The 18,345-nt window shown below is 40.7% G+C and overlaps 2 protein-coding genes across 4 annotated transcripts; one reads left to right on the forward strand and one right to left on the reverse strand.

The window, feature by feature from the left end:
* The first annotated feature begins 2,410 nt into the window (after positions 1–2,410).
* On the forward strand, positions 2,411–13,157 carry slc26a5 (solute carrier family 26 member 5). Of its 3 annotated transcripts, none has more exons than XM_058066164.2 (18): positions 2,411–2,579; positions 3,243–3,480; positions 3,664–3,803; positions 4,028–4,138; positions 5,734–5,912; positions 6,575–6,739; positions 6,821–7,056; positions 8,216–8,363; positions 8,792–8,905; positions 9,289–9,366; positions 9,538–9,633; positions 9,726–9,832; positions 10,131–10,200; positions 10,289–10,381; positions 11,553–11,657; positions 11,858–12,061; positions 12,198–12,252; positions 12,921–13,157. In XM_058066164.2, the coding sequence occupies exons 2-18, from the start codon at positions 3,275–3,277 to the stop codon at positions 13,073–13,075; spliced, it is 2,262 nt and encodes a 753-aa protein (XP_057922147.2). In that variant the 5' UTR covers positions 2,411–2,579; positions 3,243–3,274; the 3' UTR covers positions 13,076–13,157. The 3 variants fall into 3 exon arrangements, with proteins under 3 accessions (XP_057922147.2, XP_078650745.1, XP_057922148.2); XM_058066165.2 differs by having other exon boundaries at positions 2,421–2,579; positions 3,286–3,480; XM_078794619.1 differs by lacking the exons at positions 10,131–10,200; positions 12,198–12,252; positions 12,921–13,157 and having other exon boundaries at positions 11,858–12,005.
* Positions 13,158–14,092: 935 nt separating this feature from the next.
* Positions 14,093–18,231, reverse strand: psmc2 (proteasome 26S subunit, ATPase 2). The gene is made up of 12 exons (XM_058066168.2): positions 18,055–18,231; positions 17,312–17,349; positions 17,135–17,216; positions 16,881–16,980; positions 16,657–16,788; positions 16,319–16,391; positions 16,107–16,202; positions 15,371–15,535; positions 15,196–15,283; positions 14,910–15,112; positions 14,445–14,541; positions 14,093–14,357 (listed from the first exon to the last, which is right to left on the reverse strand). The coding sequence occupies exons 1-12, from the start codon at positions 18,122–18,124 to the stop codon at positions 14,200–14,202; spliced, it is 1,302 nt and encodes a 433-aa protein (XP_057922151.1). The 5' UTR covers positions 18,125–18,231; the 3' UTR covers positions 14,093–14,199.
* Positions 18,232–18,345: the final 114 nt, after the last annotated feature.

Raw genomic sequence — 18,345 nt, forward strand, 5'->3', positions numbered from 1 at the left:
TCTTTCTTCTTCTATAGTAACATTTCTCAGGGATTTGATATACGGAGCACAAGTGGCCCTACCGTCCCTTTATTCCGCAACGACCGGTTGGCGGTCCAGAAGAGCACATTATAGCAGAACCAGTTCATGTCGACAAGTCGACCAACTCATCAAGTCCTGGTATACGGGATTCTATTCATTTCTAAAAAGTCGATGTCAGATGCGGAGGGATCATTTATATAAAAAATAAATCATTAGGTTTATGTTGACAAATGTTGTCATATGTTAAATTCATCATGATCGCTCCATTGTGGTTATGGCTAACCTTCAAGGTCCTTTGAAACCTGGCAATATCAACAAACTGCCGTAGGTTCCCGTTCTCCTGATGTCCTGGGCCAAAGTCACAAGTACTAATGGCTAGTTTCGACAATTACGTGGCTCAATTCGACATTCCTCACTCAGATTGGCTGACTCACGTCGACATAACCGGGTTCCACTGTAATAGACTTTTAATCAATGAGTGTTTTTAGTTTACAACACACATGCAAGAAACGCAAACTGATATTTAAAGGACATGTTATGTTTTCAATGGTATTCAGATTTGGGGTGGCCAGTACAGCAAGCCAATGCCAAGCAAATCAAAGTTCAGTATCATAGATACCAATACCAATAAATCATCATCAATGATTTTGTTTTTTTTTCCATGTAATTTGTCGATCATCACAAAGATTTTAGGCAACAAAATGCAACACAGTATAACAAAATAATACAATTATTCCCTTTTATTACATAGAATTGTTAAAAAAGTAAAATATATATATACTATAAAATATAAGTATTTATAAATTGAATATTATTATAAATAAAAATAAAGTCAAGAGTGCAAAATAATTAAACAAAAGCAAAGTGAAGCCCCAAGTGAAGGCTTGAGTATGTTTTCAGAAATTTAGCTAACCGAACCATATTTTTGCAAGGGAGGCGCCAAATAAATAAATGCATTTAATTATTAATTTCCAAAGGGTTAGGGCAAGGGTGCAACCTGGGGGCCGTTTGTGGCCCGCAGCTTGTTTTTTATTGGCCATAGCACATTGCAGAATTACAATTAAAGGGGACCTATTATGTTCATTATGTTCACCTATAGAGCAGCGACTGATGGAAGTACATTACTTTGTACTGTGTGTATGTGGGTGTGTTTGTACTAGGGTGTACGTATACTAGGGTATACTAGGTATATACTAGGGTATTTGTACAGGGTGTATGTGTCTGGACATAATAATATAATATGCATTCCTTATGCAACAAAAGTTTAAGTTCATTGATATTAAAGGGATTAAGTTCAAGCAACATTTGGACGTACAACAAGCATTAAAATTATGACCATTTCATTTTTACAGTCTCTTTTTTTCAACCACTATATTTTACATTTTTTTGGTGTCAAAAATGCAATTTGGGGTGAGTTGCATACAGGCCCTTTAAATAATAATAATAATAAATAAATACAAATAATGATTTATATATATCATATACATTAAATTCCTGTTTTCTAATTATATACATGTATAATATATGCTTTTTGTGTCCAGACATGATGGGACATTGTGGAACAAGGAAGGGATGTGTTCAGCATACCAAAACATAGAGTACAAAAATGCATATGACCAAAAGGATGTCATCTAGGACTACCTGAGTAACCCTTGTGCCTCTGAAGGAGCCATCCGTGGAGGCAAACAGCAGTATATACAAGCAATATGTAGCAAGTTTATCTTCTAATATCAGCTTTAAAATCATAATATCTCTTATTGTCACGGTGTTGCGTTGCAGTGCCTTGCCACGCTTTGTCAAAACGGATCAATCAATAGTTTTGTAAGTGTTTAGCATGTACATCCATGGGCTTGGATTCATGACCTTTTAACAATGGCAATTATGCCATATTCTGGAAATGTATGTTTTACAGTTAACACGATAATCAATTGTCAATGTTGTAAATGTTTGTTTTTTTTTCATCTCATCAAATAAAGCTGGCAGCAATGTGCGGTGTCTTAACTGGGATGAACGAATCTACGGAATTCATTACTGGACTGCGTTAGTATCACAATAAAACTATATTGGCCGATGTATATGACAACTGAAAACTATGTAAAAAAAAAAATAAAAATTACAAGCGCTTTCTATCACGTCAACTTCGTCACCTGACTTGCTACCGCGGACCAGCAAGCGAAGAGCTCTTACTCCATCTAGAATTGTGAGCTGAGAAACGTAAGGGATTTGTTTATTTGTCTCATTGATTAGACCTATTAAAACGGAACATGTTTGCAACAACTGTACAGCTAAATGGAAAAGTAATCGCGAACAATACGTTTTTCGAACACGAAGACGACGCTTGTGCGCTAAGCAAGGACACCAGAAGCGGAGGTTAATTTCCCGACCGAGTGCTACATCGTCTTATAGAGAGAGAATCTATGTGCTTGCGCAAAATGGCGGTGCCCCCTTATTTACTGTTCTCTGGCCACAGTACGTTCAGTTAAAGTTTAACTAGAAAGGTCATTCATTTAAGTTCACGTTTCGCCGGCAGCATCCTCACAAGCGCCGGAGGAGAGGAGGTAAGAACATGTGTTTTCTATCACCTTTAAAAAAAAAAATAATATAAAGTGTAGAAAGACAAAATAATGATGTAATGTTTATTCATGTTACTTCATTATTGTTATAAAGCTAGCTAACGATGTGACGGGAAAGTCCAACCTGTGGAGCACAATTGGTTCAAGTTAGATGAAAAGCGTGCTATTCCATACCATTGATCACATGATTAACAAAGTACCTCGTGTTGGCACGAGCAGAAATGATGTCCCACAGGGAACACTTTTAGGTCATTCAGTGATTTCTCAAAGAGTGGGGTGGGAGCCCCCCGGGGGGCGGTGTCAGGGGGAATTGAGAACCAGGGAATATTTTCAATATTAGTACACACCAGCCTACATGTATGAATTTATCATACACATGCAATATGACTCTTAAATACGCTTGTATGCTTCGCCATTTTGCTGTATTTTGCTAGTTTCCATTTCGAGTTCAGCCTTTACAGTACAGATAAATAGATATATATCAGTTTCTCAATAGTATTCCAAATCGGGCGTGCGCAAAACAAATTCTGTCCGCTAAGAAGCACTAGCTTATTGACTGTCATTTTTATCTATGGATCTCCACCCTCATAAAAGCCCAACATGAATCCAGATAAGCACAAGTTATCTTTGTTGTCTTATCTTTTTAAGCCAAAAAGACAAAGTCTTGCCTTCATAAATAAATGTGTCAAAGGAATGAGGATGGGCAGGAAATAAATGGAATGGAGCGGGAAGAATTGTCTGCAGTGCAGGAGCAGGAACAGGAACGTATGGACGTGTTGTACAAAATTGAACGTCCAGTCTACAATGAAGCCCACCTCAGATCGCAGCTTCTCCACCGCAAAGAGAGAACATCCACCTTGGGACAGAAGCTGGCACTGTGGTTCCAGTAAGTCAATGATTAAACATTGTGTATTATTATATCATATATTGGTTAAATTCTTTACATTTGTAAACTTGACCCCCATACTGTCCACTTTATGTACAGTGGAACCTCTAAAGTGGGTGGTCCAACTACCCACTCTTTATTGTATGTTTTACCCTGAAAATAAATGATCTTCTGTTTTTATAGGTGTTCGTCTCAGCGGGTAAAGGCTGCAATTTTGAGCTTCTTGCCTTTTCTCACGTGGCTGCCGAACTACCCGGTCAGAGAATACCTGTTCCACGATGTGGTCTCAGGTCTCAGCACAGGAGTTGTGCAACTCCCTCAAGGTCAGCACCCTTCAGTGTGCGTTGAGCTCAGCTTGGGATCATCTGGAGTAGCGATGAATAATGTTTTGGGGCCTGTTGCCAACTCCTGAGGTGCTGCTTGTTGCACCCTGTTGTTTTTTGTTTTGGTATCTTCTTCGCTCAGCGGTTGTAAGACCTGTTTTTTTTTTTTTGCTCATCGAAATGTAGAGTTTATTGACCCTGGGTATCTCTCTTTTGGACCACAGGTCTCGCCTATGCTATGCTGGCTGCCGTGCCTCCAGTATATGGTCTTTACTCCTCGTTCTACCCGGTCTTGCTCTACGTCTTCTTTGGCACATCCAGACACGTATCAGTTGGTGAGGAATACATCCATTTTCATTGATAGGAATTCATTTTCACTCGCTTTCATCGGTTGGGTTAGCTAGAAAAAACAGTAGAGGCATAGATGGTAGATATGTAGATGAAGTGAGAAAACAGGAGAGTCTTTATCTTAGTCCAAGGAACAGGGAGGCAAATCCGTGATAGGTATCAGTGTATCAGTAGAATGGGGTCATCTCTAACGATATGCTTGCAAAAAGGTGAGTTTTAAATGGGCGTCTGCCCCCCGAGATTGAGTCGGGGAGATGGTTTCCGTGACAGAGGAGCCTGATAACTAAAGGTTCTACCCGCCATTCTACTTTTTAAAAAATTCCAGGAGTCGCAAGTAGGTGTAAAAACCGGGAGCGCAGGGTTCTACTTTGACCTCAGTTCTAGGTTTGACAGGTAACCAGTACTGTGAGGGTAATGCAGGTGAAATATGATCTAAAGAACTGATGACAGTGTTTTGGACCAACTCTGGTCTTGAACTCATTCAATTCCAGGCATTTTCCAAAAACAGATGATTTTTGACAGATTTTTCAAAGCACACAGAATATTGTGTCCTTGGGCTATATACATATGATATATTAGATTAATTTTTCATCGGGGAAAAAGAAGTTAGCTTCTACCTTTTTTTCGTTGTTTAGTAATCAGCAATAGAACATAAGTAAAATATCAGTTCTCAACAAAAAATGGAGGAAAAAATACTTTTTTGTGCATTTCAAGCATAATTTTATCCATATATATTTAGCCAAAATGTCTCAACAAACAACACATAAAATGATTATTTTACATAATTTTCAAACAAATATACCGCCATGAACTTTTTCAAATTTTCACAATTGCAACAGAACTGTGTGTGTGTGTGTGTGTGTGTGTGTGTGTGTGCGTGTGCGCATCGCATGCATATGCATGCTTCAAAATTTCCCTCCAGTGCGTAACCTCCTTTGCAAAACACGACAAGATGCCTAATTACCTGTGTCTCTCTGGCATAAAAAACATAACCAATAAATCTTTGGTGGCAAATGAGTTAAAGATGTCTTCCGGCAACTTATTAACAGCAAATTACAATAATCCAGCCCGGAGGTCACAGAAGCATGTTTTTCAGCATCTGGTCGTGATATTTTGACATTTTGTATATGGGAACTAAAGGAAAGATCTTGAACAAAAAGGTTTCTTACTGTACCGTTGAGGGTGAATGTAAGACCATCTAGTGCAGTTATATCACAATCATTTCAGTTTGACATGAATTTATAATAATAATAAAAAAAAAAAAATGAGGTCATCCATCTCTTGACGTCTTTAAGACACACCCGGTGTTTGGACAACAAACTGGTTGTATGAAGTTTCAAGTTAAGGGGGACGTTTAAAGGCTGAACAGCACAGGTCTGAGCACGGAACCTTGTGGCATGCCATGACTGACCTTCACGTGTATAGAGCCTTTTATTACCCATGGATACAAACTGACAAATAATACCGAAACCACTTTAATGCAGTTCCTTTAATGTCGAGGGTATGTTCGAATTTTGTTCAGTTGTGTGGAACGTATCCAAATATCAAATCAATCAAATGTGTTTTTTTGTGTATTCCGCAGGCACCTTTTCGGTTATAAGTCTGATGATTGGCAGCGTAGCAGTCCGGGAGGTTCCAGACTCTATGATTTACATGTCGCCGACAAATAGCTCCAACCAGACCAGCATTCCAAATGAGGAACTTCGTGACAGGAGGATACAAGTGGCTGCGATGCTCACATTCCTTGTGGGAATCATCCAGGTAAGTGCACATATAGGGTGGGGGTGGACGTGGGAGCGGAACCTTTTTATGTTGACAACCGTCAGCGCCACGCCCAAAACTACACTTCTTCCTCTTTGGCTTTTTTTTATTTTTTTTATTATTAACAGTGACAACTGAGTCAATAAATAGTTGTCACTTAAAAATCAAAAATGTCTTCCACATTATAATTCCAGATAGTTAAAAAAAAAAAAACGACTAACACTTCTCAAAATGGGAAAACTGATTTTTTTTTGTTTTGATACATTGTTATAGTGAAGCCCGTTGATGTCAACAACCTCTTATGTTGACCAAATCATCAAGTCCTGATCCACCATGTTCTTCTTTTTGGTAAAAAGTACCTTTACCTTGTTGCATACACTGTTTTTGGAGCCTATCCCGGTTTCCTCCCACATTCCAAAAACATGCTAGGTTAATTAGCCACTCCAAATTGTCCATAGGTATGAATGTGAGTGTGAATGGTTGTTTGTCTATATGTGCCCTGTGATTGGCTGCCCACCAGTCCAGGGTGTACCCCGCCTCTCGCTTGAAGACAGCTGGGATAGGCTCCAGCACCCCCGCGACCCTCGTGAGGAAGAGCGGTAGAAAATGAATGAATATTCATGAAAGTCACTCGTCTGCCTTTTTTTGTTTCCCCTTGCCAGGTGGCTTTAGGTTTTCTCCGGTTCGGCTTTGTGGCCATTTACTTCACGGAGCCCCTGGTGCGAGGGTTCACCACAGCCGCCGCCATGCATGTAGTGATCTCCCAGTTAAAATACCTCCTCGGAGTGAAGACAAAGCGTTTTAGTGGGATTCTGTCTGCTGTTTATGTGAGTTTACACATACAGTTGTTGCATGGCGGTGCTATATTGTGTTTGTGTTCAACGTTGCCATCCTCTCTCTCATCGCAGAGCGTCCAGGCGGTCCTCAGTGACATAACGAGCACCAATGTCACTGCTCTCATCCTGGGCCTTGTGTGTCTGGTTTTGCTGTACGGGGTCAAACAGATGAATGAGCGCTTCAAGAAGAAAATAGCCATTCCTATCCCTGGAGAGATTATCGTGGTCATTGTGTCCACCGGGGTCTCTTATGGCATGGCATTGGAAGATACCTACCACCTGGATGTGGTTGGTGAGATTCCAACTGGGTAAGTGCTCACATTGTTTTGACGTAGCTGGCTGTCTACTAGTTCAGTTAAATCACGTCTAAGTCAGGTCTGGTTTGTCATGTCATGTCACCGGAGGGGGCCACTGGAGCTCGGGTCTGGGTGAGACTGGGCCGCATCAGGTTTTCAAAAAAAACAAAACGTATTTATTAAAAACAAAAAAATTAAAAAAACTTTGCTTTGGTTCCAATTTTCTACAAGAAAAGCTCTGATAAAACATTCCACTGTTCTCAAATATCTTACTTTTTATTTTTCTACACAAAATAAGATGAAAAATAAATAAACAAATCAAGAATAAAGAAAATCAATCAATCAGTAATAAATAAATATAATAATAATAATAAAAACTTAAGAAACCACATATAGTTGGTGGGTAGACAAAGGATTTTTTTCAGATTAAAATGAACAAAGCATTATTAGAGCCCTGTAGACATGACAAAACACGACTATAGTCACATTTATACTCTTTTTATTTACAACATATTGCGCAACTGCAGGGTCTTGAGACACATGCTAACTCGCAAACTGGAGAGCTAGCGACCTAAACGGTAGCCTTCAAGTTATTTCCTTTAAACTTAAATAGCCAAAAACTTACCACTTCCACACGGATAGGGAGGATAACTATTAACAGTTATTTAACCTTTAACATGAACATTAAACAAACGTAATAATTTTTTCTGGGTACATGATACCATACAGCATCCATATCAAACTTGCGTGGGCCTCACTAACATTAAACTTTCATATCAAGGCGGGGGCCTCAAACTAGTGTCCACGGGCCGCGTGTTTGAGACCCCTGATTTAACGGGGCCATCATATTTTTGTGTTGTTTCTGTAACAATTTATTTTTCTCCCTTGAATGAACCCACAACACCTTTATTGTTGCAATGTGATCATTTGATGGTCCATAAAGATGTAGAAATATCATAATGCTAATAATGGTCGTCACGGTCTACAATCATGCTGCTGTGGTTACAGGAGAACATTGGACTGATTTATATTTTGTACAACCCGGACTGACCCCCGCGGTTTATGGCTCTTATGTCACATTCCATTTAGGAGCTGGAATATAGAGTATGTGTCATCATACCATCGTAAATGAGCTACATGTTCTCCTACGTGTTCTCTCGTGTCTTCTCAGGCTCATCCCGCCTGTTGCCCCGGCGATCTCTCTGTTACCTCGTTTGGTCACTGACGCCTTCGCTATTGCGGTGGTAGGCTTCTCCATGGGAATCTCTCTGGCCAAAATATTCGCCCTGAAGCACAACTACGGCGTGGATAGTAACCAGGCGAGTTGGAATATTTTACTATTTTGGTTACATGGTCATATCTAATGGATTGTAAATGAGTCATTAAAAAGACACTGGTATTCATTCATTTAAAAGAAATAAATTCAGGAGGAATTGAAAATGAATGAACGAATGAATTCAGGATAAATTATGTCAGACACTTTGATTTTCATGTAATAATAAAGAATAAATTCACTATAAATGATCCATAGTTTCACCCTCCAAATGCATTTGCTTATTAGTGTCGTGTCTCAATGCACGATTTTTGCTATTTGACCTAGCATCCTGAGGAAAATGTCTCAAATGAAGTAAACCGACTTGTAAACCATTCCTTACCATTCGCCGACTGTCGTGCATGAGGACCGTCTGCTTGTCCTGATTTGACGTATACATGGATTATTTGGCACTAAACCTCGCTTTGCTTGTAGGAGCTGATAGCCCACGGTCTATGTAACTTCATCGGCTCCTTCTTCCAAACGTTCACCATCACTTGCTCCATGTCAAGAAGCCTGGTGCAGGATAGCACGGGGGGTAAAACACAGGTAATACACACACACAGTACAGTACAGTACAGTACGGTATAGTACCATATGTCCCAGTATATACAGCTCCCACCGCTCAAGTTTCCATACAACCATCATGGGTTTGAATTTAAGGTTAAGGTTAACAACCTTAAACTGTATTATGGAAAGCAGGAAGTGAACAAATGTAACAGTTAGTGATTGTAAAAGTACCAGATGGAGGGGTAGGATTTAATAAGCTTTGCTTCTTCCTACTCCTTTTGGACATGTGGAACTGGGAACTGATTATGGGATGCACTCAATTGGAATCTGATGCATGTTCAAATGAAATTAAACCATTACCATTACCATTACCATTACCATTACCATTTACACTGGCTACTTTCTGTGTTAAATGTGCTCAGATTGCAGGACTTGTGGCGTCTCTCCTGGTGCTGCTGGTGATCGTCGCCATTGGTTTTCTTTTTAAGCCCCTCCCACAGGTAGGTGGACTCGGGTCTGGGGCGGCATATGGACTTTTCTGATGAGATACAGATAATACCATGTAGTATAAGATGGTGTTGCATTTAAAACACTAACAAGAGGAATATTATAGGATGGGATATAATCATATTCCGTTATCAGGAGTATTTTCCCTTTTTTCTGGTCCCTAGGCTGCATTGGCGGCCATCATCATGGTCAACCTACTGGGCATGTTCAAACAGTTCAGAGACATCCCGGTGCTGTGGAGAACCAGCAAGATAGAACTGGTCAGTTTTACACAGGAACTAAAAAAAAAAAGATTTGTCATCAAGACCCCAGATTCTGGTAAATATGAATATTCATAACCATTTTTTTTCAGGCTATCTGGTTGGTGGCCTTTGTGGCATCTCTGCTATTAGGCTTGGACTATGGCCTCCTGTTGGCCATTGCATTTGTCTTACTGACCGTCGTCTATAGAACGCAGAGGTTTGTGTTTTCAATTTGACATTCATATCATTATTTATTATTTATTACACTTTTACGGTGTAACCTGCTTAAGTTGACTACCTGTCTATGCGGACCAACTCATCAGGTCCTGGTCCACCATGATCTTATTGCTAAAAAGTGCCTTTGTAAGCTGTTTTTGTCGACTTAAAATGAGTCACAAGTGGATGTAGCAATGGCTCGTTTTGGTTATGTTGAGAACCGCTTATGTTGACGCGACTTCAACTGGTTCCACTGTGCAAGGTGCGTGCTCAAGTTGTGTTTTTTGTGTATTCTGCAGCCCCAAAAATGTTATCCTTGGTAGTGTTTCTGGCACGGGGCTGTACTATGATGTGGATGAATATGAAGAGGTTAGTCGGAGAGACCAGGAAAGGAAAGACCTTGGAAGGAAACGCGGAATACCAAGTTCCCATCATCTGTGCTTTGTCTTGTTCCCAGGCGATGGAATGTGAGGGGATTAAGATTTTCCAGTCTACCTCATCAATCTACTTTGCCAACTGTGACCTTTATGTGGGCACCCTCAAAGAAAAGGTAATCCTTGGCTCCTTGGAACTGTTGGAGTACACAATGTTGAAATGCACCTACAGTACAAAATGTTCCACCATTTTCAGGACGTCGGAGAAAACAATTGATAAACAGCGTGAACTTTTAAAGGTTGAAAACTTTCCAGAACTTTAATTATTTCTTAAATGGAAAACAAATCCAAACTATTGGCAGGTAATGAAGCAATATAATAAATCCGTTTAAAAAAGTCAGTAAAATTCTCAAAAATGTGAAAACAAACGTGAAATGACATAGTTCACAACGATATAACACTAAAAGTGCTAAGGCAGTGATTTTACATTCTGCCATGTCGATTCATACTATTTAACATGAGAATTATTAAAATTCTATCATGCTAAGGGTTAGCATGGTAGCACCTATCTACATAGCACTGCGTTAGCAAAAGTGCTAAGGAAGCTTTGTAGCAATTGTACATGTATACGTAAATACTCTTACTTGTTAATAGTTACTATGCGAACATCTAGCAAAATAGCACAAAGTACCGGAAGTGCTAAGGCGGTTCCGTTGTGATTTTTATATCACGCCGTGTACTGTAGATAAATACTGTTTAATATGACAGTGGCTAACAGTTAGCATGATAGCACAAAGTACCGCAAGTGCTGAGGCGGTTCCGTTGTGATTTTTATATCACGGCGTGTACTGTAGATAAATACTGTTTAATATGACAGTGGCTAACAGTTAGCATGATAGCACCAAGTACAGAATGTGCTATGGCGGTTCCATCGTGATATTTTTGTCATGCCGTGTACTTGATGCTATTTAACTGGAGGAGAATGGCTAAAACGCTAACAGTTAGCATGCTAGCATCTTACAAAACGGCAGTAGGTATTGAATGTGCAGAGGCGATTCCGTCATTTTACGTCCTGCCATATAGGAAAATACTATGATGCTAAATGCTAACCATTGGCGTGCTAGCACTTTTCAAGGTAGCAGTAAATACTGAAAGGCGATTTCTTCATGACTTGTCGTGTCATCTACGTAAGTACTCCTCAACATGAGGAGAGAATGGCTACAATGCAGTTAGCATGCTAGCACTTAGCAGTTCTCCTATACTGATTCTGAATGTACTGTTCCAACCCTGTTTTGGTTCATACCATAATAAGAATTGGGAGGTATGTGTATGTTTTTTATTTTACAGACGGGTGTATACCCAGAACGCATTCAAGCTGCCAGAAAAGCTCAGAAAAAACAAAAACAAAAGCAGAAGGCAAACATGAATGTGACGCTGAAGGGACATGTTGAGGTGACTTTTTGTTTGTTGATATGGTTTTGGTGCTGGTTACATATGCACTATCCTGCAAAGCGGATCGTGAAAAAAAACATGTAACATTGGCTTGTATATGTGTTATTATTATTATTATTATATATTATGAAATAAATGTACTGTATATTTCAAATGAATGAATAACCACTACCTGAACTTAATAATGTCATTGTTTTTAGGACAAGGAACAAGGCGTGACCCATGAGGTTTTGTCCTACAACCTAGCAGTAGAACAAATAAACGGGCAACCGCGAGACGGAACTAACGAGTCGGACTCTGAGGACGCAGTCTTCCTTCGCTCTGGCGTCGGCGTCCACTCCATCATCCTGGACTGGACACATGCGAGCTTTATTGACTCCGTGGGAGCTAAAGCCATCAAACAGGTTCTTATTTTACTCATGGGAACGTGCAAAATAAAATGTCTGGAAGGAAAGTACACCTTAATACTCTTGATTGAAGATAATTACCACAACACCTTAGTGTAGTATGAAACCTTTAAGACGTGGTCTACCTCTGCAGATAATTAAGGACTATGCGGCAGTGGATGTCCGAGTTGTCATAGCTGGCTGCAACAGTAAGTAACGTCTTTGTATATAAAATCTGGTCATATTACCCACTCACGGGTTCATCGTACAAAAAAAAACGTTAAACTCATCACTCTGCAACTTAACACTCAAAATGTATACCAGAAATATACAAACATGGACCAATATGGGTTTGAGATGTAATAAAAAAATCACAATATGCAAAGCATTTATTGAAGGACAAGCAGCATAGAAAATTTATTGTGCTGCAACGCTGCCTCTGTCCACCAGAGGGAGCCAAAGGACCCATCGGGAGGCTGACGTTATTGCCGCAACCGACTGAATATGTTGCTCAGATTTAATACATTATGGCAGCATGTTGTTTTTTTAATTTTTAACTTGCATTGGTATATGTGTGTATATTTGTCAGGTATACCTTTTGGGTGTTAAGTTGCTGTGTGATGAGTTTAACGTTTTTAATAAAGTGTCCATAGTAAGATAACACCATGTTTCAGACTGTTATAGTATATATAATGACCTTTTAGTACTAGGCAATTAGGCGCAGGTGAGCCACAGAATGTATGGTAATAACGGTTAAAGTCTGATGCAAATGTTCTGCTACTATTAAAGAAACTAGTGTGGGGCAAATATTTTTGGGTTAATAAAAACACGAGGAAATATTGTAACTGGTATGACCATTTTTGTTTGGACCAACCAGGAAGTCTTCTCTCTGAGCTGGATGAGTTGCAGTTCTTCTCCGGAATCATCAGCCCCAAGATGGTGTTCCCCACCCTTCATGACGCTGTGTTGTACTGTCAACAATCGCTACCCGCCCGATACGGCAACACACGTCATCCGACAGAAGGGCAGTGAAGATGGTTGGTATTGAATAGAACGATTATTGCACTGGTGATTGCTCTTTTTGCACTCTCAAAGAAGCGCTCCATCGGTTAGTAAGACAAAAAAGACTTGTCAGGATTTGAATGAAACTTAAGACAGATGTTACGTATTGTTACCACAGTGTTGCACGGTGATTGTCTGTGTTTAAAGCAGGGGCGTCCAATCGAAAATCAAGGCTACGGGGGGGCCATTTTGATATTTATTTTGCAATATGGCTAAAAAAAAAAAAAAAGCATTTTGTATCACTGTTCTGAATGGTTCTTTGTATAAACATTTCATATCATTTTTGTTTATTTTTTTCCTGTTTCTGGTCAATTAAAAAAAAAAAGGCTTGGGCTGCAAACGGTCCCCTGAACCGCATTCTGGACGCCCCTGCTTTAAAGGCTGCAAACGTCTCATCAATTGCAATGCCAACTTTGCCGGGACCCGTTTATGTTGACGCCCCTCAGGCTGACATTGACATAAGCGGTTATTGTTTCTACAATTGAAAAGACGTTTGTACATTTACTTGTGATTTTACTGTCAGACATACTGTATATTGAATAAAGGATTTATAGCACTTATGGCAATAAGAATATTTTATTCATAGTGATGAGGTTGCAAATGATATAAATTGCATTTGCAGGTTATGGAACTCAATTCAGGGGCAAAACACCCTCTCTATTTAAAAGTAAACTCTAAACTCCCTCTTTTTACTGTAGTTAGACTGACCCCGTCGCCTGTTACGCCAATGCAGATCCGCCTGTTTTCTCTGTACCATCCCTTAACTGTTTTTTCTTCTACTACAATCTAATCTGTTGAGACAGACAGCCGCCCCTCAGGGCCTGTTTGCTCAAGGTTTTTTCCCCAAAGGCAGTTTTTCCTTTTCTTTTCATTAATGAGTGTGCAAAGTGCCTTCAGATAACTTTTGTTATGATTTGGTGCTACATAAACATCACATTGAATTTTTCTATTTTGAAAATGAAATATTGGTAATGTTATAAAAAAAACAAACTTGGAACTATTATTTGAAATACTTTATTTTAAGTGACAACAAAACAAACAATATTTCTTCAGTTCGCTGCTTTCTTCCACGTAAAAAGCCAAAGCAGGCGTACTTAATTGTAGGTCATGTATCGGGGTGTGGCGCTGAACTTGGCGTAGGACTTGATTACTTTGTTAACGGCCTCCAGGAAGTCTTTCTCAGTGGCGATCTTCCTGCGAGCTCTGATGGCAAACATGCCAGCTTCTGTGCACACGCTGCGAATCTCAGCACCTGGCAAAACAACAACAACAACAAACATTGGTCACACAAGCAATAACATTAACACTGCAGTAAGTCTGCAGAGGTGGTTCATGTCACCTGTGCTGTTGGGACAAAGGCGAGCCAGCAGCTCGAAGCGAATATCTCTTTCGACACTCATGGAGCGAGCGTGAATCTTGAAGATGTGTGTGCGACCCTGAAGCACAAAACAATGTTAGAGGTTAGGAAACGCATTCAATGGAATGGCCTGACTCAAATCCATCCCTGCGACTGCAAAGCTCTGCTTTAAATTGTCGGTTTAGTGAAATGGTCATTGAAATAGAAAGTGGCTTGATGGCGCCATCTGCAGGGAAAAAAGATAATCCATCTCAAGTCAATTGACTAAACATTTTCCAGCAGGAAGATGATGTGACAAGATGTCATGTTTTGTCAGTACGATACTGTTCGTCTGTAATTATGTAAAACTGAATTAGAAACGTCTAAAACTAAGCATTTTTAGGGATTTTACGGGAATATATATGGAGTAAAAAATATATTGGGACACCCCCACTCTACGGTACCCACCTCCAGATCCGGCAAGCTGAACTCGATCTTTCTGTCCAGGCGCCCGGGTCTCATCAGGGCCGGGTCCAGGGTGTCGGGTCTGTTGGTGGCCATTAGCACTTTGATGTTGCCGCGAGGGTCGAAGCCATCCAGCTGGTTGATGAGCTCCAGCATGGTCCTCTGAACCTCGTTGTCGCCACCGGCGCCGTCGTCGAACCGTGCGCCTGGTTGGTTGAAAATAAAATATCCAAAGTGAAGTGGCACACAGCGACACGCCGTCATGCATGTTACGTGCAACTCGCATCACCTCCGATGGCATCGATTTCATCAAAGAAGATAAGACAGGCCTTCTTGGTCCTGGCCATCTCAAAGAGCTCACGCACCATGCGGGCGCCCTGCAGACACCCAAAACCAAATCCATCACCATTCCCACGTTTAGTCCAATACACCAAATACACCATCTCCCCGTCCCGCGTGCTCACCTCTCCCACGTACTTCTGCACCAGCTCAGAGCCGATGACTCTGATGAAGCAGGCGTCGGTGCGGTTGGCCACGGCGCGGGCGCACAGGGTCTTTCCGGTACCGGGTGGCCCGAAGAGCAGAACGCCTTTTGGAGGCTCGATGCCCAGATTGACGAAGCGCTCCGGCTGGTGGTAGAAACCCATTCAAGACCGATTAAAACCTGCTTTATGCTTCTGCTAGAAGTGTGCGGATCAATCCCAATATCAAATCGATCAAATATCAAAGATGACTATAGGGGTGTTACTTCATGTCTTCATGTCTCTAATGTTAACTGTTTTCAGAACCGTATTTTCATTCATTCATTTTCTACCGCTTATCCTCACGAGGGTCGCAGGGGTGCTGGAGCCTATCCCAGCTGTCTTGGGGCGAGAGGCGGGGTCCACCCTGGACTGGCCAGCCAATCACAGGGCACATATAGACAAACAACCATTCACACTCACATTCACATTCATATCTATGGACAATTTGGAGTGGCCAATTAACCTGGCATGTTTTTGGAGAGATGGAATCGAACTCGGGTCTCCTAGCTGTGCGGCCTGCATGCTAACAACTCTTCCAGAACTTATATTTTATACTCTTATCCAACAGAGCTGCTGCACTCATTTTGTAGTATTTCTTGACTACGGTGACAAGTTAGTTACTTGTTAGCTAGCTACTTGGCGGAGCGGGACTTTGTGTGTCAGGTGAACAACTCACATGCAGCAGGGGGGTCTCAACCACTTCCCTCAGTTTTTCAATCTGCTCCTTACAGCCACCGACATCACTGTATGTAACGTCAGGCTTCTCCTCCACCTACATGACAAGCCAAAAAGAACCACTTTACAGCGTCTGTAGTGTCGTATTGTATTACGTGTATCAATCAGCACTTTAAATGCACCATTTTTCGGGTTGCTCTGGTGTGTTTGTACCTGCATCATGGTGACGGTTGGGTCAATTTTAGGCGGCAGGGGGATGTGGATCTGATACTTGTTTCTGTCAACACTGAGAAAACAACAAGGAATGTCATTGTCCCGTAACTCATTTGCTCGTCAAAGACGTATTGATACGTCTTTTACATTTTTTTGCGTGAGAGGCGATAATGTAACTGCTGCCACTGCAGTTTTAAGCCATAAAAACGGCCACCAAGTGCATGTTATTGACCTTGGTTACTTTTACATGCATTTACACACCCAACACAAGGTTACGTACGCCGTTGGAGGGGAAACCTGCTCCATCTAGTGATCTGAATCTGAATTTGATTCCTCACCCTACTCTCATGCCCTCCTCGATGTCAGTCGGGGCCACCTGATCACTTAAGTCCACCACAAACTTGGCAAACTGCTTCACGTTGATGATGTACTTTGGGTCCTCAGAGTCTGCGTTGATGATCTTGGTGCATCTGTTGCAACCGATTCAAACACACGATCAGGTCACACATAAAAGCAACGCTTTACGCAGCACACAGTAAGAGTGTAAATAAATGCACTCTACCTGGCAACCTGGAGCGGCTGCTCACTTTGAAGAGTCTGTTTGTCAGCGGCAAGATCCCAGAGAGCCGGTGGTGCCAGACCCGTGTCCGACTCCTTGATACCTGGCGAGATAAAAGCGTTAAATGATATTGCTGGAGACATGTTGGCTAAACAATATGAAAAAATATGCTTATTGTGCCGAACTCAACTGCCACATATTAGCGGTTTCTAATATTTTGGCAGCAAAAAACACATTCAAATGTGTGCATTATTCACCTGTAAGCTCATTGATCTTTTTAAGCAGCTGCTGGATGTCATCTTCCACTTGCTTTATCTGTCTGGAATATGTGCTTTGACCCTGGCATTAGAAGACAAGGATGGGGGTTAAAACAACATTCACAGCGATCATGTTTTCTAATTTGTGGAAGTGTGCGTGCACGGGTGTTCTCTTACATAAGTCTTCAGCAAAGCGATGTCTCCTTCATCCAAAGCTGTGGCAAACACAGTTAGGTTTATTTCTTGCAAACTCAACAAGGTACATTAAAAGTACATGACGTGTTTACACTTGCACAATTCAACATGTCCGAAAAGAAGTACACTTTAATTCACCCTACCCTTCTCCGTGTCTCAGCAAGTACTGATAGTAAAACGAATTGAGAATGTGAAAAATCAATAAACATCATATAGCTAGCAATATTTGTTTGAATTTAACTTCATTTGACTCCCCCAGTTCCGTTCCCACAGTGAATGCTACTGGAATTCATTCGTTCCACACACTACACTACAATACCTCACTTGTTTGTAAAAGATAATGTAATAAGAGTCTGTATATCCTGTATGTACGAAATAATTATCTATTAATTAGAATACAGTATTAATTTTACTGTTACAGCATCTTGGACAAATGTATATGATTCCAAACTTAGATCTTGATGGCGTTCGCGACGTCAAAGAATGTACGTCTGTGTGCTGGTTATTGAGCTGTAATAAACTTTACAAACTCACACTTTGAAAATAAAAGTTGAACGCGTTGTTGCAACGGGAAACTAATTTGTCTTACGTCAATTCGATGTTTTCTTAACAAGCAAAACATAATTTGCTTGAACGACCCGAGCTAACTAGCCAGACAGCTAGCTTCACATTCACACTGTTCAGCAAAGAACGTTGGTAGTTTATAAAGGCTTTTGGAAATATACCTCTAATTGGGGAGTCATCCTTGTCCTCTTCCTTTGTTTTCCTCTGGTCGTCTCCTAAATAGTCTGGCATATTTGTTTTAGATTGGTTTCTAAGGACTACGCCGTGATGCTCAAGCAGCTAAATTGTACCATTACACAGCAGCTTTAGATTTCCGTTCGGAGCGGAAGTAACTGTCGGAGCGTTATCACAGGTGCAACCGTATCCGATACGTGTTCCCTTGAAACAACGAAATATACTTATATTAAATATTAAACCCATTGGAATATGATAATCAATAAGATACAATATAG

This window comes from Doryrhamphus excisus, linkage group LG2 (assembly GCF_037039965.1).
Source record: "Doryrhamphus excisus strain RoL-2023G ecotype Guam linkage group LG2, RoL_Dexc_Guam_v1.1, whole genome shotgun sequence".
Taxonomy (NCBI): Eukaryota; Metazoa; Chordata; class Actinopteri; order Syngnathiformes; family Syngnathidae; genus Doryrhamphus; species Doryrhamphus excisus.